Source organism: Microcaecilia unicolor, chromosome 1 (genome assembly GCF_901765095.1).
Source record: "Microcaecilia unicolor chromosome 1, aMicUni1.1, whole genome shotgun sequence".
Taxonomy (NCBI): Eukaryota; Metazoa; Chordata; class Amphibia; order Gymnophiona; family Siphonopidae; genus Microcaecilia; species Microcaecilia unicolor.
This window is the reverse complement of record NC_044031.1, coordinates 394,615,944-394,642,384: the sequence shown is the minus strand read 5'-3', so window position 1 is coordinate 394,642,384 and position 26,441 is coordinate 394,615,944. Positions and strand designations below refer to the sequence as shown.

The 26,441-nt window shown below is 39.9% G+C and overlaps 1 protein-coding gene across 1 annotated transcript in view; it reads right to left on the bottom strand.

Moving 5' to 3' along the window:
- EXOC2 (exocyst complex component 2) overlaps window positions 1-26,441 on the bottom strand; it is a 300,400-nt gene that overhangs the window by 111,692 nt on the left and 162,267 nt on the right. Inside the window, exons 19-20 of the mRNA XM_030210951.1 lie at window positions 8,764-8,823; window positions 5,001-5,062 (exon numbers count right to left, since the gene is read on the bottom strand). Coding sequence (XP_030066811.1) covers window positions 5,001-5,062; window positions 8,764-8,823 — 122 coding nt within the window. The remainder of the gene's footprint in view (window positions 1-5,000; window positions 5,063-8,763; window positions 8,824-26,441) is intronic.

Here is a 26,441-nt window from a genome sequence, read left to right as displayed (position 1 = left end):
TTTGTTTAATATTTCTATTGTTTAATAATATTTCTATGTAATCACACCTCGTAATTGTTCTTTTAAAATAATTCTACCATCAGGTTAACTGCTCTATCTACCAGCCCATATTGCATACAAGATTATTGTTGTTATCCCAGAGCTACACTAGACTATAGTTGTCTCTCATTTATTATTCCATCATACATCACGCATACCATCTCTCACACAAACATTGAATACCTGTATCAAAGTTCACCATAAGCATGTTAAGAGTCATGTTATTCTGTTTAATAAACGTACTCATTCTATCAAGACACCTAACTCTTTCCACTGTTTTTGAATCCTTTTATAAGATCCCAGTGACACACACTCTGAGATATTATTCCCATAGGTCAACAACTAAATACTAAAATAATCCCTCCACTTTTGCATCCAGATATCTGGATCACTAGGGTCCAAATATAATACCTCCTGCAAAGCAACATTTTACATATATATATATAAGGCTCAAAAGTCTCTTACAATAAATGCATACTCACTAAAGTCCCTATATCAAATCACAAGTACTCCTATCTACCTCTTCCTATAGGGTATGTCAATGCTCGTTCAGTTGTTAATAAAACTGAAATAGTTAAAGATTGGATAAATGAAGACCAATTTGGTCTTGTTATAATCTCTGAAACTTGGTTACATGCAAGAGAAGATCCTATAATTCTTGATATATGTCCACCTGAGTATTTCATCCTTCATTTTCCCAGAACCAATAAAAGAGGCAGTGGCTTAGCCATGATTTATAAATCATTTTTCGAGGTAAAAAAACAATTTCTGAATCACAATCCCCAAATTTAGAAATTGTTGCTTGTTCGGTAAATGATGACTCCTTATCTAAATCTATTTGCCTACTATTACTATATCGACTTCTAAAAACTGGAACCTTACAGAGGTACAGTTACTGAATTCATCTCTAATGCTTGCATCAATAATGACAATATTATTATGGTTGGTGACATTAATTTGTACCTTGAAAACAGTACCAATCAATACACTAAGCATTTTCTTGATTTCTTCAATATATGGCGATTCTCAATTTTCAACGGAATGTCCTCCCATATTCAAGGTCATCAATTAGACATATTGGGTACAAAATTTATTGACCCAACCAACTTTTTCATATCTGAATCACAGTGGACTCCAGTATAGTCAGACCACTATAGCCTTCTCTTTTAAACTAAACTGGAAAGTAATTAACCATTGTTCAAAATCTATGAATATGTTACATTTCTTCAAAACTAGAGGTAAAATTCTCAAATTCTGGTCTAATGAACAATTCAACAAATCATTCACCTCAAACCCATCTACTAATTTCACCCAACAGTGGAACGATGTTAGTAAAACAGTTCTTGACGAACTTGCACCTGTAACAAACAAATCACGTCCTAAAAAATTATCCCCATGGTTTAATGAAGATCTTCTACAAATGAAACGAACTGCAGGAAACAAGAAAGAATTTGGGCCAAAAATAAATCCACTGAACAATGGATTAATTGGAAAAAGCTCCTAAAAACATAGAAAAACATGATTACCAAAGCAAAAACTTCCTAGTACTCCAAGCTCATAGGTGATACAAAAGTCAATCCAAGGAAACTCTACTCCTTAGTAAATAGTCTATTGAACACTCAAGCCTGTATCAACTGCAAAAGAACCCACTCAAACTGCAGACCAATTGGCAACATATTTCGAACAGAAAATAACTAAAATCAGACTAGAGCTAAACAACTCTTTTACATCAACTGACGACTTCCTCAATCTACCTTTGCGTACAAAAGCACACAGCTATGGAACGCACTACCCAAGACCCTGAAAACCACGGACAACTTAACCAACTTTCGCAAATCTTTGAAGGCACTTCTCTTCAACAAAGCCTACAAAAATAATCCTTGATGAATCAAACTACAAATCTTTGAAGACATTTCTCTTCAACATAGCCTACAAAAACAATCCTTGATGAATCATACTACTCCGTACATCACCCAAACGCTCTAAAACACTTCGACACGACCTTACCCATTACCTTCTAATTAATTCCTCTTTTACTTCCAATTTATTACCGACTGTATCTAATACTATGCAATGATCATACCAAATTAACACCCTGTAAGCCACATTGAGCCTGCAAAAAGGTGGGATAATGTGGGGTACAAATGCAATAAATAAATAAATAAAATCTTCAGGATCAATTACCATCTTGTTCTCATGCAGAGAGATTTTGGTCAGCTTTTCACCCAATTACTATTGATCAGGTCAGTCACACCCTATTCAAATATGCAAAATCACAATGGGGCTCATTTTCAAAGCACTTAGCTTTCTAAAGTTCCATAGGCTTCTATGGAATTTTGGAAAGCTAAGTGCTTTGAAAATATGCCTCAGTGTCTACTTGACACGTGCCCCACTCAGATCAGTTCCTAATCTATTCTTCTGTTATTTACACTCAAATCTTACTCTGATGCTATTTCAGGGTCTGTCCCCTCTCAAAATGGCATTATCATCTTGACTCCTGTACCAAAGAATACCCAAGCAAGCTTAAGTATAGTCTCCAATTATAGACTAGTGGCCTTAATTCCTCTATTGGTTAAAGTTATGGTAGGACTTGTCATGCAACAACTAATGGAATATCTCCAACTCCATTCCATCACGCACAGCTCACAATCCGGTTTTAGACCCTCTTATAGTACTGAAACTGTTCTTACTACTCTCTTAGCCAACTTCAGAAGAGAACAGAGTATTGGCAACAAAATATTAATATTTCAGTTTGATATGTCTAGTGCCTTTGACACTGTTGACCATAATATTCTTCTAAATATCCTCAACTATTATGGAATCTGTGGAGCTGTCCTGAAATGGTTCTCTGGCTTTCTAAAGTCCAGGTCATATCAAGTCAAACAATCAGGTGCAATTTCTTCAACATGGTCTCCTGATTGTGAAGTACCTCAAGGTTCTCCTCTGTTCCCCATCCTGTTCAATATCATGATGACACCCCTAAGTAATCTACTAGAAATAAATGGTCTTTCATCATTCATTTATGCCGATGATGTCACCATTTACATTCCATTCTTTAAAGAATTATATGAAATAACGAACTCGATCAAATTAGGCATCAAATTAATGGAATCTTGGGCACCTAATTTTAAATTAAAACTTAATACTGAAAAAACTAAGTTTCTAATAATAACTAACCCACACCAACCTATAAATCTTAGAGAACATAACTTATCCCTTTGACTCATCAATGAAAATATTAGGAATCACGCTTGATCAGTTTCTAAGGTGGTCTCAAGTGTCTTTAATTCACTTTGGAAACTAAAGAGATTAAGATCTTTTTTCACTAAATCAGTCTTTCATACTTTGGTTCAATCCCTACTACTAACAAAATTTGACTACTGCAACTCCATTTATGCAGGAATTAAAGGCAGACTTTTCAAAAAAATTACAAACTGCTCAAAATACCGCTGCACGCCTCATATGTAGATCACCTTGCTTTGCGAAAGCAACTCCTCTTCTATATAACCTACACTGGTTACCAATAAAAGATAGAATATCTTTCAAGTTCTGTGTTTTTATTCACCAAATTCTATATGGTTCTGCTCCATCATATATGAACAATCTTTACTAAAATTTGGAATTCTCTACCAAAAACAATTAAATGCACAGATGATTACTTGTCCTTCAGAAACCTACTGAAAACTAATTTTTTCAATTTAGCCTTTCAGAAAACAAAGAATTCTATACCCATATTTATTCATCTTCACTTCTTTATTTACAAAATTAATTATGATGTAATCTTCTTCTCTATCCATCTATCCTAAAGAACAGTTGCATCCAGGTTAATTCACGTTATATTTGTTTTACAAAGCCAATGTTATAGCATTATTTACTGTACTTTATAACCTGTTTATGTCATTTTTAATATGTATCATTCATTTAATTGTTAATGTTATGCAAGCCACATTAAACCTGAGTCACTCTCGGGCTAATGTGGGGTAAAAATGTCATTCATCAATCAATCAATCAATAAATCAATCAACTAATCAATAAATAAAATTGGTAACCTCCCGCAGGAAAGATCAATAGGGAATATTACTCTTTTCAAAACACTAAAGACAAAATTGAAATTTTACAAATGAAGGTGATACGAACTTGTCATCAACAGCCTCAACTTTCCAACTGAGGCAGCAAAATGGTCATTTTAAAGCCAATGCATTGTTGAGAAAAAATATTGTCTATTTATTATAGAAGACATTGCACAATACTGTTTGAAGGGGACTTTGTTAAAAGAAAAATTACCATGATACAGCAAGAAGACATCATGTTTGAGAATAAGGGGGGTCCTTTACAAAGGCGTGCTAGAGTTTTTAGTGCACACTAAACGTTAGAGACGCCTATAAAAATATATGGCTGTCTCTAACGTTTAGTGCTTGCTAAAAACAGTAGCACACATTTGTAAAAGGATCCCTAAGACAGGCTTACAATATGCAGATGGATAAGGGACATATCTTATTTAGAGGGTTGTTTACTAAAGCTTAGATCTAGTTATCCGCAACAGGGCCCATAGGAATAAAATGGGCCCTGCTGCAGATAACTAGAGCTAAGCTTTAGTAAAAAGGGGGGAGGGGTTAATGTACTACTATCTCTGAAATAATTCTGACTTGTCATAAGAAGATGAGAAATCTAAGGATTCTAATATATAAAAAAATTATGTCAAATCCCTAATATCAATTTTTACATTGAGCCTGCAAATGGGTGGGAAAATGTGGGATACAAATGCAGCTAATAAATAAATAAATTAGAAAAACATCTAATCTATATATGGTATGTTCATAAATGATGACGATTTTCTAATTTTTTTAAAATTGTATATCAAGGTACAAGACAGAAAGCTATTAGTGGCATGGAATATTATGCTACAAAGACTAACAAACGTGTTATTTAGAAACTTGCTAAATTTAGTTCATTTCACTTACTGTGTATTATCTACATCTCCGTCTGGTTTCATACTCAGGTATTCCAAACAGTCTATAAAAACCTATATAGATTAAAAAAAAATAGCTAAAAGTGAGATTTTTTTCAGCAGATCTAGTAGGTATATATTTCAGGTACCTTTATCAATAATTTAACAAACTGGGCTAAACTGTAAAGGCTCCACTAATTCCTGTACCACTTGTATAGAACATAAGTAAACAAACTATATGGGATTCTACAGGGCCTACATACAAATTAGTCAATTTACAAATGGATTAAACATTTACAAGTGAACTGTAAACAAATAGGTCTGCTAACCAGACAGGAGCTTGATTTTGTGTAAAGCAAATTGTTACTTCAGATGTCTAAAATTCTGCTTTGTCAGTGACAAATCAGCTAACCGGGCACTGTTAGCTCCATGGAGAAAATGGGAGAAAATGATTTGGGGTAATTTACAGTGGTGGCAATGAATGCTTTAATGTAAACTCTGGCACTAGCATTCACACCAGTGGTTCTCAACCAGTGTGTCGGGTGACACTGCTGCGTCACCAAAAATTTGGCAGCACACTTGTGCTTTTCTTAACATGCATGTGGCAGACTGGGGAGAGCTGAGAACCAGGAAGTCAAATACTTAATCTCCATATCTAGTCCCTACTCCTGTCAACAGCCCCAATTGGAAATGTTGCAAGCCTATAGTGCACCCCTCTCCTTCACCCCAGCAGTCACTACCATTGTATCTGTATTTCTCTTGCATCATTGTCAGGAGCAATGAAATGCACCTGAACATTATCTGTTAGGTATGTCACAACAGAACCACTGATTTAAACTAATATTCAGCTGCCTTGATTTTCTCTCCTCACATGCTATTCTTGACCCACTACAATCTGGTTTTCGCCCTCTCCACTCAACCGAAACTGCGCTTACTAAAGTCTCCAATGACTTATTACTGGCTAAATCCAGAGGTCTCTATTCCATCCTCATTCTTCTTGATCTTTCCGCTGCTTTTGACACTGTTGATCACAGCATACTCCTCGATACCCTGTCTTCACTTGGATTCCAGGGTTCTGTCCTTTCCTGGTTCTCTTCCTACCTCTCCCTCCGCACCTTCAGTGTTCACTCTGGTGGATCCTCTTCTACTTCTATCCCTCTGCCTCTCGGCGTACCTCAGGGTTCTGTTCTTGGTCCCCTCCTCTTTTCTATCTACACTACTTCCCTTGGTTCATTAATCTCATCCCATGGCTTTTCCTACCATCTCTATGCTGATGACTCCCAAATCTACCTTTCTACCCCAATATCTCACCTTGCATCCAAACCAAAGTTTCAGCGTGCTTGTCTGACATTGCTGTCTGGATGTCTCAACGCCACCTGAAATTAAACATGACCAAAACCGAGCTTTTCATTTTTCCCCCCAAACCCACCTCCCCACTCCCCCCATTTTCTATTTCTGTTGATGGCTCTCTCATTCTCCCTGTCTCCTCAGCTCGAAAACTTGGGGATCATCTTTGACTCTTCTCTCTCCTTCTCTGCTCATATCCAGCAGATCACCAAGACCTGTCGTTTCTTTCTTTACAACATCCGTAAAATCCGCCCCTTTCTTTCCGAGCACTCTACCAAAATCCTCATCCACACCCTTGTCACCTCTCGTTTAGACTACTGCAATCTGCTTCTTGCTGGCCTCCCATAGTCACCTCTCCCCTCTCCAATCGGTTCAAAACTCTGCTGCCCGTCTCGTCTTCCGCCATGGTCGCTTTACTCATACTACCCCTCTCCTCAAGTCGCTTCACTGGCTCTCTATTCGTTTTCGCATCCTGTTCAAACTTCTTCTACTAACCTATAAATGTACTCACTCTGCTGCTCCCCAGTATCTCTCCACACTCGTCCTTCCCTACACCCCTTCCCGTGCACTCCGCTCCACGGATAAATCCTTCTTATCTGTTCCCTTCTCCACTACTGCCAACTCCAGACTTCGCGCCTTCTGTCTCGCTGCACCCTACGCCTGGAATAAACTTCCTGAGCCCCTACGTCTTGCCCCATCCTTGGCCACCTTTAAATCTAGACTGAAAGCCCACCTCTTTAACATTGCTTTTGACTCGTAACCACTTTTAACCACTCGCCTCCAGCTACCCTCCTCTTCTCCTTCCTGTACACATTAATTAATTTGATTTGCTTACTTTATTTTTTGTCTATTAGATTGTAAGCTCTTTGAGCAGGGACTGTCTTTCTTCTATGTTTGTACAGTGCTGCGTACGCCTTGTAGTGCTATAGAAATTCTAAATAGTAGTAGTAGTAGTAACACAGTAATGAAAACAGTCCCCATTCCCACAATATTTTCCCCATCTCCACTAATTTAAACTTACAAATACACATGTAGCTTGAAGAAAAAAATCTATTTTTAATCTCAAATGCAGAACAGGGACCCAAGTCCATGACATACAATTTCCAAGTTCCAATTCAAAAGTTAAAAGATACGGGTACCTAAGATTTCCTTCCTAGCAATGAAAAGTATGTTCCTAATCATGACAACATGCACTGCTGCATTATGAAGAATAAATGCAGCTGAGGAGCCAGGAGCTTCTAGCCTACCTACCACCTATCCTCAGGCTGGAAGACTGCCATGCCCAAGATAATGAAAAGAGAAAGTGATCTGAGGTTTCAGAGCAACTGCTGCTCCTGCTATCTATAGCAGTGGTTCTAAACCCAAGTCTTGGGGCACACCTAACCAGCTGAATTTTCAGGAGTCCCATGATAAATATGCATGAGGTAGATCTGCATATAATAGAGGCAGTGGATACAAATGTATCTCATGCATATTTATTATGGGCATCCTAAAAATCTGACTGGCTGGGTGTGCTCCAAGGACTGGGTTGAGAATTGCTGCTCTACAAGCCCTTTTTTCCATCACTGAAGGACAAGTGGTAGCAGTCTACAGTGTTTCTTAAGAAGGTCAAAGCCTGCTTGGTTACCAGAATATCCGCAATGAACATACATGAGATAGATTTGCATGCACTGTACGCAAAAGCACCTCATGTATGTCCATTGTGGATATCCTGAAAACCACACAATCCTGGGTTACAGGAGCACAGCTGGCTGTCAGAGCCTCTGGACCTATACATCCTTGCTTCCAGCCTATGGGACTGGTACACCACAACCATACCCTAGTCTCAACAGTTTCTGATACTTGGTTTCTAAAAATGTGTGTGATTCCTACATCTAAAAATCATTAATTTTCAGCCTTTGTTGATATTTGTACGTTCTGACTATTTGAACAGACTAACTTCATATAGCACAAATCTTCATTAGTTATAAAGCCAATCATATATCTTCTTTTATCAACCAGCTACCAAGCGGGTAGCGCGTGGTAAAATAGCACTACTGCCGGGTGTGCCTAGGTGCCCGGTGGTAGTTTCATGTTTGCCACATGCTGTTTCTCGTGACAGAAAATATTTTTTATTTTCTAGTGGGGGGGGGGGGGGGGGGGGGCAGGAGGAGTAGTTGTGCCCGGTGGTAACTGGGCAGTGTGTCGGGTTAGCACATGAGTCCTTACCACCTACTAAATAGGAGGCAGTAAGGGCTCAGGCAATAAATGGCCAGCCACCAATTTTTATATTAGCGCACAGCCATTAATAACCTCCATTTTAAAAATTGCCTTTTCCCCACCATGGTAAAAAGTGGCCTGGCTTGTGGCAATTCCACCCGCCTACACTACCAGCCACTTTTTACCACAGCTTGGTAAAAGGGCCCCTTAATGTCACATTGTTTGATTACCTGAATTATACCGATACTTAGATGGCAAACCTCTTCCTGTATTTTCTGTGATTGGAAAACCTAAAGAAAGAACAATTTGATAGTTCAGTTATATCAAACAACTAAAGCTAAAGGAAAAGAAATACAATACAATTAGGGTACCTCAAAATATCAAAACACTCACTTCTGCTTCACTACTTTGCTAGTTTTATTCATAGGTTCCCTCTCTTTATGTAAATATTACATACTTTATATTAATTTCCATTTATTAACTACCCATCATTTACATGCTTAGAACAGTGTACACCACAAAATTTACAGTTCATATTTCTATTCTTGTGTCAATACAAAGTTATGTGCCTTTTTAAAGTAATGCCTGTTTCTATAAATTTCCTTAAGGTAAACAAACTGTAAGCCCTCTTGGGCAGGGACCTATTTTACTCTAATTGTAACTCATTAGATTGCCCAAGAGTGTGGCAGATCAGCCTGAAAAGACATTCTCCTCCTTTCAGTGGCCATGGAAGGCCCAGGACATTTGCCATGGCTTCAAGTGCTAACAACAATTCAAAAGGTCTCCCTCAAAGAAGAGTAAAAGTTCAACACATTTATTATTATACAAAAACTTTCAGATCTTTCCATCCAATTGTACAGTACAAAACATTTTTTTGAGGAACCGTTCTATCACAGCTTCATAAGACGCCAAAATTCAAACAGTCCATAACGTTTTTACAAGATGGTTCGCTGGTATTCAAAATTCAAGACTTCCCAACACCTCTTAAAATGGCTTTAAGCCTTAAAGCGTCTTCAGTCAAGAAACACTCGCTATTCAAGCGACATTCCCTGGGTCAACGGGACCCATTTCGCCATTCAAATTGGCTTCATCAGGGTCAACAGGGACGAAAACAATCTTGCATATTACTGCAAATGATCATTCTGATTCTTCATTTAAAAATGTTGCTAGCACTTGAAGCCATTGGATATAAGCCCCTTCCACTGTCCATTAATGTCACATGTTAGGGCCTGCAGAGACCTTTGGGTGGTGTCACCACTAGGCAGCTTGCTGCTAGCACCACACATAAGGAGTGAGTCAAAGGAAAATGTCTTTAGTCATCTTAGGAAGCAATCTTGGAACCTTAATCAATCTCATGAGGTCGGCTTTGTTTTGATTTCTCTCTGTTATCTGTGATGTTATTTGTACACGTATTTAATTTATGTGAAGAGTTGGGAGGGTGTAATGTATTGATATGGTATACTCGCCAAGGGGAGGCAAGGTTAGATTGTAACAATCGTGGGGCACGGCCACAAGGATAAACAGAGAAGTTGGAAGAGGAACAGAGATATGGGACCAGGGAATATAACGAAAGACAGAAAAGAGGCATTTGGAATATCCATAGTGTCACATGCATGACAATGATAGTAGAATAGATTATGTGCTTAATTAACTGTAAGGACATGTTATTTTGTAGTTGCTCTCTTGGTAGTAGAAGCAACTATTTCTGTAATAATTGGGTGCAGTCATTGTAGGGATATGCCATCTGCTTTCAGACAAAGGTATGGATATAACAGTGTCACATCTGTTCTTGAAGTAAATGGAACAAAAAAAAATTAAAGGGGCAGTCATGTTAGTCCAGTGTAACAAAACAGACAGAAAGAAGTGGTACCCATGACAGAAACTTTAAAAGAAGTGGCTGGATTTCCACTTTGCTTAGTCTGTAAGGTGCTACCTGCCCCAGTCAATAAAGTAAATGAAGTATCAGGTGAGAAGTCAACCCATACAAAATGATGACCTATTACCCCAGGCTTTCATCAGAGTTAATGCTGAAAGAACTCTGTACCCTTTCGGCTATGATGAACATTAATCATGCAGCTAGTTAGAGAAGCTACATAATACCATTGCTGCCTTTCAGGAGAAATTGCATCACTATGACCAGGGACAAAGCCATGGAAACTATGAGGCTCATTTTCGAAAGAGAAGGATGTCCATCTTTCGAAATAAATCAGAAGATGGACATCCTTCTCCCAGGGACGACCAAATCAGTATAAACGAAAGCCGATTTAGGACGTCTCCAACTGCACTCCGTCGCAAGGACGGCCAAAGTTTAAGGGGGTGTGACGGAGGCGTAGAGAAGGCGGGACTTGGGCGTGCCTAACAATTGGACATCCTTGACCCATAATAAAAAAAAACAAGGACGTCCCTGACGAACACTTGAACGTTTTCATCCGGACGTGTTTTTCTTATGACTAAGGTACAAAAAGGTGCCCAAAATGACCAGATGACCACCGAAGAGAATCGAGGATGACCTCCCATTACTCCCCCAGTGGTCATTAACCCCCTCCCACCCTCAAAAAACATCTTTAAAAATATGTCGTGCCAGCCTCAGATGTCATACTCAGGTCCATGTCAGCGTATGCAGGTCCCTGGAGCAGGTTTAGTGGGTACTGCAGTGTACTTCAGACAGGTGGACCCAGGCCCATACCCCCCCCTACCTGTTATATTTGTGGAGGAAACAGCAAGCTCTCCAAAACCCACCACAAACTCACTGTACCCACATATAGGTGCCTCCTTTCACCCGTAAGGGCTATGGTAGTGCTGTACAGTTGTGGGTAGCGGGTTTTGGGGGGCTCAGCACACAAGGTAAGGGAGCTATGTTCCTGGGAGCAATTTATGAAGTCCACTGCAGTGCCCCCTAGGGTGCCCGGTTATTGTCCTGGCATGTCTGGGGAACCAGTGCACTACAAATGCTGGCTCCTCCCACGACTAAATTGCTTACATTTGGCCGTTTTTGACCTGGACGTCTTTGGTTTCAAAAATCACCAAACGTCAGAAACGTCCATGTCTAGGGACGTCCAAATTTAAGGATTTGGATGTCTCTGATGGTATTTTCGAAACGAAAGATGGACGTCCATCTTGTTTCAAAAACATGGGTTTCCCCGCCTCTGGATTTTGCAAGGATGTCCAAATTGCAACTTGAACGTCCCTTTTGAAAATGCTCCACTATGTCATTTAAACATAGCATGGCTAGACTGATGGTGGTAGACTTGGAAGATCTTGCTAACCAAACCGCCACAGCAATCTTATTAATCCTACTTCCCAAAGTATCAAAGGTCAAGACAGGCTTGTCTTCCGAGAGAAATTCATTCCCGGCCTGCTGGGTGTTATCAAAAGTTGTTTAAAACTGAAAAGGCACACCAGGTGCTCTCACATGCTGTTAAGGACCAGGTAGGTATTATTGGTCTGGGAGGGGCTGGGGGGGAGGGATGGTGGTTATGAGTGATCTCTGAGGGCCTCCTTGTGCCAGAGGCTTGGACAAGGTACCCCGGCTTTGGGTGTCCTGGTCCAGGATGTCTTGTCTTGGGGTTGCTCAGGCCAGGGGAACTCTTGCACTAGAAAAACTAACAGCGATAAAATTTAAAGTTAACTTTATTACCATTTTAACACAACTTAAAATGGAAGTGAAGGTTACTTCAAAGTTGTTTACTTTCATTTTAATACATTACTTCTGATTTAGGGCCCTGTTTACTAAGCAGCATTAGAAATGCATTAATGATTTTAACATGCGTTAACCATGTACGTGTCTACAATATCCCTATAGAAGCCTACATGGTTAGCGCATGCGCTAAGTGTAGGTGAGCTAAAAACACTAATGCACCTTAGTAAACAGGGCCCTTAGTGATTTAAAATTTTTTTTTCCATTTTAGTGCTGTTTTACTTTGCTGCTTTTTGCATATAATTAACATAGCGGCATATTTTCAAAGCACTTAGACTTACAAAGTTCCTTAGTACATCAGAAGTAGAGCAAAGCATAAGGTTAAAAATCTGTACCAGTGTTGATTTAACACAGTTTTATTACATATGGCTGTGCTGTGTGAAGCAAAGGCATGTGCAGCTATCACTGGTCATGACAAAATAAAACACAAGCATAAGAGACACTGCAAAAGCATCAGTGATGCAGATAGCCTGCCAATGGTTAGTAGGCCTCATATTTATTTTTATTTATTTTTTTGGATTTTGCTCACACCTTTTCAGTAGTAGTTCAAAGTGAGTTATATTCAGGTACACTGGGTATTTCTCTGTCCCTGGAGGGCTCAAAATCTAAGTTTGAACTGGAGGCAATGGAGGGTTAAGTGACTTGCCCAAGATCACGAGCAGCAATGGGATTTGAACCGGCCACCTCTGGATGTCAAGATGGGTGCTCTAACCACTAGACCACTCCTCCACTCATATTAGGAAAGGCTAAAGAAGTTAGTTCTCTTCAGCTTGGAAAAGAGATGGCTGAGAGGGGGATATAATCGAAATCTATAAAATCCTGAGTGACTCGATTTTTTTCCTCTTGCAGAAAGTACAAAGACCAGGGTATACTCAACAAAATTACATGGAAATACTTTTAAAACAAACGGGAAAACATATTTTTTCACTCAAAGAATAGTTAAGCTCTGGAACTCGTTACCAGAGGATGTGGTAACAGCGCTATTCAGGATTCCCGTAAACATGCAGCTCTCTAGACTGGACGAATGGGGATTTGGGAAAGTAAGCATACAAAGTCTTTCAACCCTTGCAGAGTTCTCTCTCACCTACTGAATATTTTTATTGCTCACATATTCTTCCTGCTTACAGTTCACCCTTCCAATAATATACTCATACCTCCCACCCACAGGAATTATCAATATAAATTTTTGGATGTCTGCATTTTCCTCCTAATTCTATAATCCTGCGCATACATTTTTGTGCTTAGTGCGCAAAATTTCACACATAGGTTATAGAATACTGGCAGTTAGGTACATAACCTAATTGGTTAATAAGGTGTGAACTGGCACTAACAACAAATTATCGGTGACAACTGGAGATAACCATTTATTTATTTATAGCATTTATATTCAACGCAGTCTAAAATTTTAATGCACATATATTTAAAAAATAACAGACAAAATCACTACCAAAACCTAATTTTTACTGCCTCGTTCAAAGCATGTCATCTCTGTTAAGCTAAGTTATTAAAATAAATTCAAACTGTCCCATAAATTTGCCTAAATAAATAGGTTTTCAATTCTTTTTTAAATGCTTCTATTTGTTGAATATTTCTTAAATAATAAGGAAGAGTACTTCACATTTAGGTCCTGCAATTTGAAACATCAAGGCCCGGTATTCTTCCTCACCACATGGAAAGATGGCACTTCTAACAATGCCTTAAGTCACTACTGATATTAAATTATTCAGAACCTTGAACACCAATAGTAACATTTTAAATTTTACTTGATATTCAACTGGTAACCAGTGAAACCCCCTGAGAACTGGAAACCAGACAGCATAACAATCCACACAGAGGCAACAAAAAAATATTAAATATGGGCGATAAGCAAGACCCTTGTGGCACTTCTGATGTAACTTCTATCTCTCTCGATCTAGACAAATCCCTGGTTATAAAAACTTCTCTCTCTGAAACAAAAGAATGAAGCCATTTTAACACTATGCCTGAAAGACCAATAGATGGTAAACAACAAGAATTCCATGGTCAACTAACTGCACTTAGGCGCTATTCTATGCTAGCACTTAAATTCTACAGCATATAACTGCGAGAGGGCTGTGGACGTGGGAAAAGCATGGGTGGGGTAGAGTGTGTCAAGCACTTATGAGCTAACTTTTAAAATACTGTCAGTTGCATATTTAATTGACAGCATTTAGGTGCAAAAATTTACACCAGTCTTTGATGTGGTAACGGTCACGACTAAAGTTAAGCATATAAAAGCAGACTTATGTTAGCATTCTAGAATGGCAATAACATGTAATTGCCTTTATACAATTTCCACTTAGTGCACATGCTTTAGGTGCATAACTATAAGGGACATGTTCTGAATCATCCCTTTGAGAAAAATTCTATAAATGGCGTCCACAATATCCGGTTGCTGAAAAAACAAAATCAGCACTGAATGGTATTCTATAACAAGTGTTCTGGGATTGGCACCGTTTATAGAATAGCATACAGGCCAGGATTCGTGCTCAGTTTTCGGCACAAGGAGTTACACCAACTGAAACCAGGTGTAAATCCTGGCACAAATATCCCCAGTCTATTCAAACTAGTGACATAATTCAATTAAATATTGAAAGGGTATTAAAGGTATTGGGGATATTATTGGATTAATCTTTGTTATGGGATCCCAGATTAATAGGCTGGTTAGGAAAGCCTATTATAAGATGAAGCAGCTTTGCCAACTACATTATTATTTTCTGAGGGATCAATTTAGAATTATTGATCAACTTTCGATTCTAGCTCTACTTGATTATTGCAATTCTTTGAATCTGGGTGTTACTGCTAGGCTGATTCATAAAATTCAATTGATCCAAAATTCAGCTGCTAGACATTTTTTTAAAGTCCCATAGTGACTACGTGAGTCCTCTGGGGAGTTGCATAGGTTACTGGTTCAGACTAGGATCCATTTTAAGGTATTATGCCTAGTTTTTACAATTTTGGAAGGTAATTGCCCAAAATTCAACTATGACTACTAGGCGTTGCAATCAGTTACTTCTGTTTTTTTCCAACTATTAGGTCTGTTAGATTCAAGGTTCTATTTTCTCATTCTTTTTTGTTTTTGGCAGTTTGTTTATGGAATAATCGCCTTTTAGAATTACATTTGATGAAATGTTATTATTCCTTTCATAAAGCTTTGAAAACATATATGTTTTGAGTTTAGTAAGTTTGAGTAATTTTAGTTTGATAAAGTCTGTGGTTTTGTGTTAACAGTTATTTTTATTGGATTTTCTTTGTAATTCCTGATGTTCTGTAATCAGTCGCTTTATTGTATCTCACCTTGAATCTCAATTTGAGAGTCGGTGGGTGGTAAGTCTGATATAACAAATTCTATAATTCTGTGCACATTTTAAGGGAACACCCCTGGCCTGCCCATGCTCCTCCTATGGCTACGTCTCTTTTTCAGATTTGCACAGGAACACGTGCTAGTTTGTAAATGGGCATGCATGTGCTTTTGTATGAATCTGCTATTTTTGCCCCATTTCAGCGCCTTGCATCCACTATAATGCTTTTTCACACTGAAAATTTGGTGCGGAAGTAGCGCTTAACGTTCAGTGCCATATATAGAATTTCTCCCTTTGTGACTACCTTTTGAGAACCAAACTTCTTTCATTAGGTCGATGCAACTTGCACCATGGGAGGAGTTTTATTTTAGTTTTATTAAAACCACTGCTCTACAAAATTTTTTCAAAGGTACTAGGTTTTACAGTTTTCCTTTCATTTGTAAAAGAGGTTCTCTCTCTCCTTAAACTTACAAACCTAAATATAGAGAAAATGATAACAGATAAAAATCATATGGCTTATCCAGTCTGCCCCATCCATACCATCCACTAATCTCTGCTACCCTTTCCTCCCCTTAGAGATCCTGCTGCTTATTTTAGAAGCTCTGTTCTTGTTGGACATTTGAAAACTGCATTTAGATGTCCAGATTGCATGGCAAAGGGGCATGGTCTGGCTATGTTTTGGGCAGGACTAGGGAGGGGCCAAAATATGAACATCCAACTCTGACCACAGAAGGGGAAGGGATGTCCATGTCTATAAAGATGGATGTTGTTATTTAAACCCAGTACTTGTCATGCCAATGCTACAGAAAGGTGCTCTGAGCAGCTGCCTGCTGAAGGAACGTGGCTCTCCATATTCTGAGTTGGACGTCCTTTCTAAAAGATGCTCCCTAAGCACTTGTCCCATCCTTTCTTGATTCAGATACAATCTTCATCTCCACCACCTCATCCAGGAGGCCACTGCATGTATCCACCACACTATCTGTAAAGAAGTATTTCCTTAGATTATTCCTGCGTCTAACTACTTTCACCTTCATCCTATGCCCCCTCAATCCTGAGTTTCCGTTCAATTGAAAGAGATTTCTGCCCTGTGAATTTATGCCACAGAGGTATAAAACAGGGCTACTGAATTCCGATCCTTGAGGACCACAGGCAGGCTAAGTTTTCAGGATATCCACAATGAATATGCATGAGAACGATCTGCATAACAAGGAGGCAGTGCACACAAATCTCTCTCTTGCATATTCCAATGTGGATATCCTGAAAACCTGGCCTGCCTGTGGCCCTCAAGGACCGGAATTGAGTAGCTCTGCATTAAAGAGTCTCTATCATAACCCCCCTTCCCATCCTTCTTGCAAAGTATACATATTGAGATCTTTACATTTGTCCCTATATGCTTTATAATAAAAACCACTGGCCATTAAGGCAGCTGCCCTCTGGATCAACTCCATCCTGTTTTATCTTTTTGAAGGTGCAGCCTCCAGAATTTTACACAGCTCTCTAAGTGAGGTCTCTCCAAACTTCTATAGAGGCATTATCACCCCCTTTTTCCTGCTGGCCATTCCTCTTCTTATGCACCCAATCATCCTTCTAGCTTTTGTCATCTCCATTTCTACCTGTCTGGCCACTTTATCAGATACATCTACCTTTAAGTCCTACTCTTTCCTACACAGAAGTATTTCACCCCCTATACTGTACCGCTCCCTTGAATTTTTGCAGCCCAAATGCATAACCCTGCATTTTTAGTATTATATTTTAGCTGCCAAATTCCAGACCATTCTTCAAACTTTGCTAGGTTCCTCATCATGTCACCACATCTTCCTGGGTATCTACCCTAAAGGCGGATTTTGGTATCATCTGCAAAGAGGCAAACCTTACCAGACGGCCCTTCTGAAATGATTACATACATGCTATACATCCTCTCTGATTGTATTTTTTGGTAAAAACTGTTGTCAACTGAGACAAAGTATAGGCTGGGAGCTGCAGTGTATATGAATAGAGATGACTAACTAGAATGCCCTGCTAAGCAAGAACACTGTATCTGCAGTAAATCACATTGCAAGGACACTGAACTTTTCTAACATTTCATTGCTAACCTGACAATATATTTTGTTTCCAAAGATTTTTATAAAACAAACCAGAAAAAAACATTAGAAACAAAATATATTGTGAAGTTAGCAATGGAATGTTAGAAAAGTTCAGTCTCCTTACAATGTGATTTACTGCTGATACAATCCAGCTGATATTCAGTTGGCGATGATCAGCATTGTTTTTAAACGCTGACTATTGCCGGCTAGATTAGCCTCCAATATTCAGTGCTGGGCCATGTCCAGACACTGACATTGAATATGCAGGGTTAACAGAAAGGGTCCTGGCCATGACAGTTTATGGGGGTCCAGCCAATATTCAGCCAGGGCCTGCATAAGACAGTTATGCGGGTCCTGGCTGAATATCGGCAAAGACCCACATAACTTTATTTGTTATTTTAGTGCTGCGATCCCCCACCTGGCCCCGCCTTACCTCCCACCCTCCCCCAACCACGTATAAGCCGCCCCACCCTCTCCTGGTACGTCACCCCATCCACCCCCAACCTCCACCCCCAACCCCCCTGGCAGTCTAGGTAGGCCTCCAGGCCTACCTCTGCTTCCTGGTCATCCAGTGAGGCACTGGGGGCAGAAGCGCAGCCCCTTCACTCCTACCACTTGTGGCTGGCTTGAGTATATGGCTGCCATGACCTCCCATTACACCACCAGGGAGCAGAGGTAGGTCTGGAGGGGCCTACTTAAACTGCTGAAGGGGGGGTGCGTGACATGCTGAGGGGGTGGGGGGCTTATAGATGGTTGCAAAGCACAAATCATGAAAAAACTTCAAACCGCCCAAAACACAGCAGCCAGACCCATTTTTGGCAAATCACGATTTGAAAGTGCAACACCACTTCGCGAAAAACTTCACTGGCTCCCTATCAAGGAACGCATAAACTTCAAAGCACACACAATGACCCACAAGATCCTCCATGGCGAATCTCCAAGCTTCATGTCCAACTTGATCGATCTCCCAGCCAGGAACAGGTCCAAATCTTCTCGAACATATCTCAATCTTCATCTTCCCAATTGCAAAGGCCTCAAATACAAAACCCACTACGCATACAACTTCTCCGTTATAGGCAGCCAACTATGGAACGCCTTACCTCGACACATCCGATCAACCAATGAACACCTACCCTTCCGAAAGCTGCTGAAAACTTCTCTCTTCAAACAAGCTTACCCAAACAACCCAACTTAATTCTCCACCAGCACTATCCATACTCCTACCCTCTCCCCCACGTCTCTACCTATTGTCCTACTTTTTATACCAGGGTTACCTCTGTGATACTTTGTACCAAACTTTATGTTACCTCCATGATACTTTGTACCATACTTTGGGTCATCTCTGTGATACTTTGTACCAAACATTGTAAGCCGCACTGAACCTGCTATCGAGCTGGAAAGGGCGGGGTATAAATGCTATAAATAAATAATAAATACATAAATAATGGCGTGGGGAAGGGAGGGTGGGCTTTTGGTGCAGGCCAATACTCAGTGCCAGCATCCACATAGCTAAGTCGGTCAAATTAGGACAGCTTAGCTATGTGGTTGCTGGCACTGAATATTGCCAGCACCCGCAGAACCCCCAATAATTTTGAAAAGTTGGGTCCTATGAATGCAGTTGAAGAGGATAAATGATCCTATTTTACTACTTGTCTAGGTAAGGCACCAAACTGTCCATGAGAGCTTTTCATGATTGTCCAAGAGCTGATGAATGACCCTCTTCCTCTATCTAATTCCTATGTTCTTCAAACCAATGTTATAGGAGATTATTATGAAACTGCAAAAAAAAAAAAAAAAAAAAGAATATAAGGGGTCAAAAAAAGCTCCCACTTGTAAACTCCAACAACAAAGTACCAATAAAGTGGAAGAGATGAAGAATGGGAATACAGCAGGTGTGGGAGCTTGATATGCAGGATGGTCTGACAGAAGCACAGTGGCACACATTTTAGTGGTATGGTATGTTCTATTTCTCCACTGTCAAATATGCAGTTGCATTTTTTTTCTTTATCACCACTCGATGGACACCACTTAAAAAAGAAGGGAATGATGCAAATGACTCCTACTTGCCTTATAAAAGATGGGTACAGTCTTCAAGTCATATAGTGTATGAATGCCCTCATTTACAAGTATACTGGAAGGATATGTGACGAAGAATCAAAGACATCTTGCGTGTTGATGTTCCATTGTTTCTTAGGGCAATTATTTGGAAGTCTGTGATTCCTCCTGCTGCTACAAAATGTATTTTGGATTAATTAGTCTCAGTAGCTCTAAAGGTTATGGTAAATCAGTGGAAGAACAATTGTGATATGCATGCCAATTTACGGTGGCATTGGGTTTGCCTATTTAGGAAGTATAAGAAAATACATGGGCCTTATGGTTAACTAAAGGGGAAAACAAGTGGGAGTTAATGGATTGTTATGTGTTAAATGATTCTTGAGAGAATTTTTTAGAATTTTTATCTGGTTTATTGTGCTTGGTTATTATCTTATTCGGTACGGTTTTGTATTTACCTTTGGAAATTACAATAAGATGTTTTTAAACAGGCAAAAATTCAATACCACTTTTCCTAATATTTTAGCAGAACATCAGTGTAACAGAGAATCAATGAATAAAAAGGTCACAGGGCTACAGTGGGAAAAAAACTCTTTGACAAAATGTTCAAACCTAAAACTTTCACACTATCACAGACTCTTGCTGTGCAAACCCTATGAATACTGGTGACTGCCTCTTCAGTGTGACAACCCAAGAAGTAGGCGGGGGGTTGCCAAAACACTCAAACGTTTGAATGCTGGATGCTGTGCATTGAAAGCTGTAGCACTGGTGGCATCAAGTGTCATAGATGATAGAACATTTGCAGTAGTGCTTCAGATAAATTGCTGTTATTTATATTCAAATTGTTAAGGTCTTTTCTTTATATACAGTTGTGGTGGCACATTATGGTTTCCTGGATTTCTGCAGTATGATCAGCCAGGAAATGAAATACTGGCCACTTTAATGAATTTAATACATAGCACACATATACAGAAGAGCATGTGACGGTGTGAAGATTTTAGATCTGGACATTTTTTCAGGGTTTGCTTCCTGTTATAGCCATACGACCTTTTTATTCATTGATTCTCTTTTACACAGATGTTCTTCTAAAATATTAAAATATTAGGAAAAGTGAGTTATAGGGCATTGCCCAATGCTTCATCTCTTCCACTTTATTGGTACTTTGTTGATGGAGATTATGAAACCCAAACTTTAGTGCCAGAAATGGGCAGCGGGGTGATTCTGGACTCCTTTCTCTGTACTTCAATCAACGGACAGACTTGCCCTGGAAAATAAGACATTAGTAAGGCTATTATAGCCTTACATATTACCACTTCAACCCTGGATCCTTGCCCTACTAAGCTGGATAAAGAATGCAAATTTCCTCATCAGGATTCTCCATCTCTCCCTGTCTGCAGGTGTACTGCCTTCTCAACTTAAAAGGGCAAATGTCAAGCTTGTTTTCACAAGTTCTGCCTTGGATACCATACATCTTAATCATACCACTTATCAACCAATCTCTAATCCTTCCTTTGCTTGTAAATCATTTTCAACATGTTGTTCTCCACCAACTTCAGACTTATTGTGATGAACATTCTGTTCTTGATTCTCATCATCCTGGCCTGTCCATCTCATGATGTTGAGCCCTTAGTACATAAGTAGTGCCATACTGGGAAAGACCAAAGGTCCATCTAGCCCAGCATCCTGTCACCGACAGTGGCCAATCCAGGTCAAGGGCACCTGGCACGCTCCCCAAACGTAAAAACATTCCAGACAAGTTATACCTAAAAATGCGGAATTTTTCCAAGTCCATTTAATAGCGGTCTATGGACTTGTCCTTTAGGAATCTATCTAACCCCTTTTTAAACTCCGTCAAGCTAACCGCCCGTACCACGTTCTCCGGCAACGAATTCCAGAGTCTAATTACACGTTGGGTGAAGAAAAATTTTCTCCGATTCGTTTTAAATTTACCACACTGTAGCTTCAACTCATGCCCTCTAGTCCTAGTATTTTTGGATAGCGTGAACAGTCGCTTCACATCCACCCGATCCATTCCACTCATTATTTTATACACTTCTATCATATCTCCCCTCAGCCGTCTCTTCTCCAAGCTGAAAAGCCCTAGCCTTCTCAGCCTCTCTTCGTAGGAAAGTCGTCCCATCCCCACTATCATTTTCGTCGCCCTTCGCTGTACCTTTTCCAATTCTACTATATCTTTTTTGAGATACGGAGACCAGTACTGAACACAATACTCCAGGTGCGGTCGCACCATGGAGCGATACAACGGCATTATAACATCCGCACACCTGGACTCCATACCCTTCCTAATAACACCCAACATTCTATTCGCTTTCCTAGCCGCAGCAGCACACTGAGCAGAAGGTTTCAGCTTATCATCGACGACGACACCCAGATCCCTTTCTTGATCCGTAACTCCTAACGCGGAACCTTGCAAGACGTAGCTATAATTCGGGTTCCTCTTACCCACATGCATCACTTTGCACTTGTCAACACTGAACTTCATCTGCCACTTGCACGCCCATTCTCCCAGTCTCGCAAGGTCCTCCTGTAATTGTTCACATTCCTCCTGCGACTTGACGACCCTGAATAATTTTGTGTCATCGGCGAATTTAATTACCTCACTAGTTATTCCCATCTCTAGGTCATTTATAAATACATTAAAAAGCAACGGACCCAGCACAGACCCCTGCGGGACCCCACTAACTACCCTCCTCCACTGAGAATACTGGCCACGCAATCCTACTCTCTGCTTCCTATCTTTCAACCAGTTCTTAATCCATAATAATACCCTACCTCCGATTCCATGACTCTGCAATTTCTTCAGGAGTCTTTCGTGCGGCACTTTGTCAAATGCCTTCTGAAAATCCAGATATACAATATCAACTGGCTCCCCATTGTCCACATGTTTGCTTACCCCCTCAAAAAAATGCATTAGATTGGTGAGGCAAGACTTCCCTTCACTAAATCCGTGCTGACTTTGTCTCATCAGTCCATGTTTTTGTATATGCTCTGCAATTTTATTCTTAATAATAGCCTCCACCATCTTGCCCGGCACCGACGTCAGACTCACCGGTCTATAATTTCCCGGATCTCCTCTGGAACCCTTCTTAAAAATCGGAGTAACATTGGCTACCCTCCAGTCTTCCGGTACTACACTCGATTTTAGGGACAGATTGCATATTTCTAACAGTAGCTCCGCAAGTTCATTTTTTAGTTCTATTAATACTCTGGGATGAATACCATCAGGTCCCCCCTTAATGACTGTGCTGTTGGATACTTTATTTAAGGGCTTGGAGAACTATGCAGTTTGATGTTTCTTTTGCTCTTTCACTACAGCCTTTGATTCTGTTCATCATGATATGTTGTTGTATCAACTTAGTTCTATGGGCTTGGGAAGCATTGGTTTTCTTCCTACTTGACTGATTTCCAATAGCAGGTTTGTAAAGAAACATCAGTGTCTTCATGGTGCCCCATCAAACATGGTATACCTCAGGGTTCAGTCCTCTCTGCATTGCTTTTTTAAAATCTTTACTTACGTATTTTATGTGATGTTATTAGGGCCCGTGTTCTTTTTTTTAATCATTTTTAAGCACATGACATTTTATTATATGTACCTGTTGTTCTGGGGGATGGACCTTATAGTGACTAACTCTCTGAAGGTTTTGGTGTTGTTTCTTGGCTTGCTGGTCATGGTCTGATGATAAATTGTCAAAAAACTAAGGCCCTCTTTGTAACACGAGATAAATACTCTTTTTCCTCTTTCCCATTTGTTTAACTGTTGTGGATAGTCTCTGTGTGCAGAATTCTGGTATCTTGGTGTTTTGTTGGGAGACACACCTGACTTTCCATTCGCATGGTACCACTGCAATCAAGAATTCATTCCAAAAGCTGAAGATATTTACGATGCTTGTGTCATTCAAGTGCTTATTATGCCCTGTGTGGATTTTGGGAATTAAACATTGTATGGCTTGCCTGCTTCTATGCTTTGCTCTTGGCAGCTGGTTTTGCATGCAGCTGCCCAGCTTATATTGGGTATGGCTTGCTCAGACCATATCACCCCATCTCTCATACGACTTTACTGGTTGCCCATTGAGCAATGTATACAATATAAAAAGCCTATCTTGTTTAAACATGACAGTATTCACGTCTTGTTTGTTTACACTCATTTCTTCAGCCACACATAATGAGTCAGCCATCTTGATGTAATCCCAGTACACTAACTCCATTGGTCGATGGTAGGTTTACTGTAACCCTTGCAAGAGCCTTTTGTTGTTGTGCACCTCCCCAACTGAACATGTTACCAGTGGTGTTATGTGACACACATGATTTATGTAGGTTTTTAAAGATCTCTTTATTTAGATGTGCTTTTTTTTTTTTTTAAGCTTTTTGTTATCTTCCGTCTATTTCTTCTGAGTTGGTATATTATGTATTTGCTTATTGGCAATGTTTGATTGTTCCCTGCCTTGACCCCATGGCAATTTGGAAGGTTATAAGTTTTGTAAATAAATAAATGAGAGATGAAGGCGGTCATTTTAGAAAGGTTTTTCTGAGTGGAAAGCCTATTTTACATAGAAATGGTGCTTCTCTGAAACTGCACAGTTATATACACATGAATAAGTACTCACGTTGATGATAATGTGTGTAGGTGGAGATGTGATGTATTTTATAAAATCAGTGCATCAACATCTAGCATACACACACACATTTACAGACACCTTGGAAGAGGTACAAATTTGTGCATGTGCATTTGTGCGCTGAATTCTGAGTGCTAATTTCATAAAGGCACATAGGCACCTATGTTGCTTTTATAAAATATCAAACTGATGTCTACAAAATATGTCCAAAAATTAAAGTCACATGCTACAGAACCATCAGTGTATCCCCCCCCCCCCCCCCCCCACGTTTTAGTACATAAACCAAAATTGTTATGAGAAAACATTTTTAGGATGTATGGACCATTATTGCTGGAAGCTTGTATCCAACTATTCATAACTTCATCGTTATAATCAGTATATCTAGTGAAAAAAGTTTAAAAAAAAAACAGAAATATGTGAACAAAAATCCACCAGTTATCATTACTACAAAATATTTAAGTATTTCCTAGCTTCAAAGTTGAAAAATCCAAAATTCTGGTTTGTATACTAAAAGGTATGAGGGATATAGTGATGGGGTCTTTATAAAATATGAAAATCCAACTAATCTTAAACAAACATGGTAATACTCTGAAAGAAAAGATATCTATTCAAATACTCTATAAAAGTGGAGAAAAAAAGACCTCAGTGAAACCACTCCAGCAAGCCAATACTCGGCTTAAGGCTCAAGCTTAACACACCATCACAGGTCTAGAAAAAAAGCTCCACTCAAAATTGTGTGTCCTCAGTTCTCAATCAGAGTATACCACCACATGTATACCTCAGGCGAAAAGTACATCTAATGATATCTTCCACACAAGAAACGTTTATATAATCCACTGAGGGGCATTTTCGAAAGAAACGTCTAAGTTGGGATTTGGACGTCTTTGTAAAACATCCAAATCCGGAGGTGGGGAAAAGCTCATTTTCAAAAAAAGATGGATGTCCACCTTTCATTTCGAAAATACCAAGGACGTCCTTAGATTTGGATGTCTTTGACTTTCGGCTAGTTTCGAAACCAAAGATGTCCAAGCCAAAAACGTCCAAATGCAAGCCATTTGGACGTGGAAGGAGCCAGTATTTCTAGTTCACTGGTCCGCCTGACATGCCAGGACAGCAATTGGGCACCTTAGGGGGCACTGCAGTGAACTTCATAAAATGCTCCAAGGTACATAGCCCCCTTACCTTGTGTGCTGAGCCCCCCAAAACCCACTACCCCCGACTGTACAGTACTACCATAGTCCTCATGGGTGAAGGGGGGCACCTATATGTGGGCACAGAGGGTTTCTGGTGGGTTTTGGAGGGCTCGCTGTTTCCTCCACAAATGTAACAGGTGGAGGGGGGTATGGGCCTGTGTCCGCCTGTCTGAAGTGCACTGCACCCACTAAAACTGTTCCAGGGACCTGCATACGCTGTCATGGACCTGAGTATGACATTTAAAGCTGGCACGTAATATTCTGAATGTTTTTTGAGGGTGGGAGGGGGTTGGGGACCACTGGGGGAGTAAGGGAAGGTCATCGCCAATTCTCTCCAGTGGTCACCTGGTCATTTCGGGCACCTTTTTGTGCCTTATTCGTAAGAATAACACGTCCGGGTGAAAACATCCAAGTGTTAGGCATGAATGTCTCTGCTTTTTTCCATTATGGCTCAAAGATGTCCAAGTCTTAGGAACACCCAAGTCCCGCCTTCACCACACCTCCAATACGCCCCCTTGAGATTTGGACGTCCTTGAGACGGACTTTCGCTAGAGACGTCCAAAATCGGGTTTTGATTATACCGATTTGGACGTCTCTGAGAGAGGGATGTCTAAATACCGATTTATGTCGGAAGATGGACATCCATCTCTTTCGAAAATGAGTCTGACTGCCTTCCTATCCATTGCAGGAGTATATCAAAAGCTGCATGCTTTACAGTTCCAACAGCCCTCTGTCTTCCAAATATAAGCAGGAATAAATCAGAATGCAAGCAAATCTCCAATAGCTGACAGGGAGTCCCTGTTTCGCCAAAGCTGTGTCAGGGGTAGTAATCCTGTGCCATAATACAAAATAGGCTTACAAATAAGCTTACAAAGTTACAAAGTAGCATACGTAACTTTGTAAGTCTATGTGCTTTAAAAATGAGCAT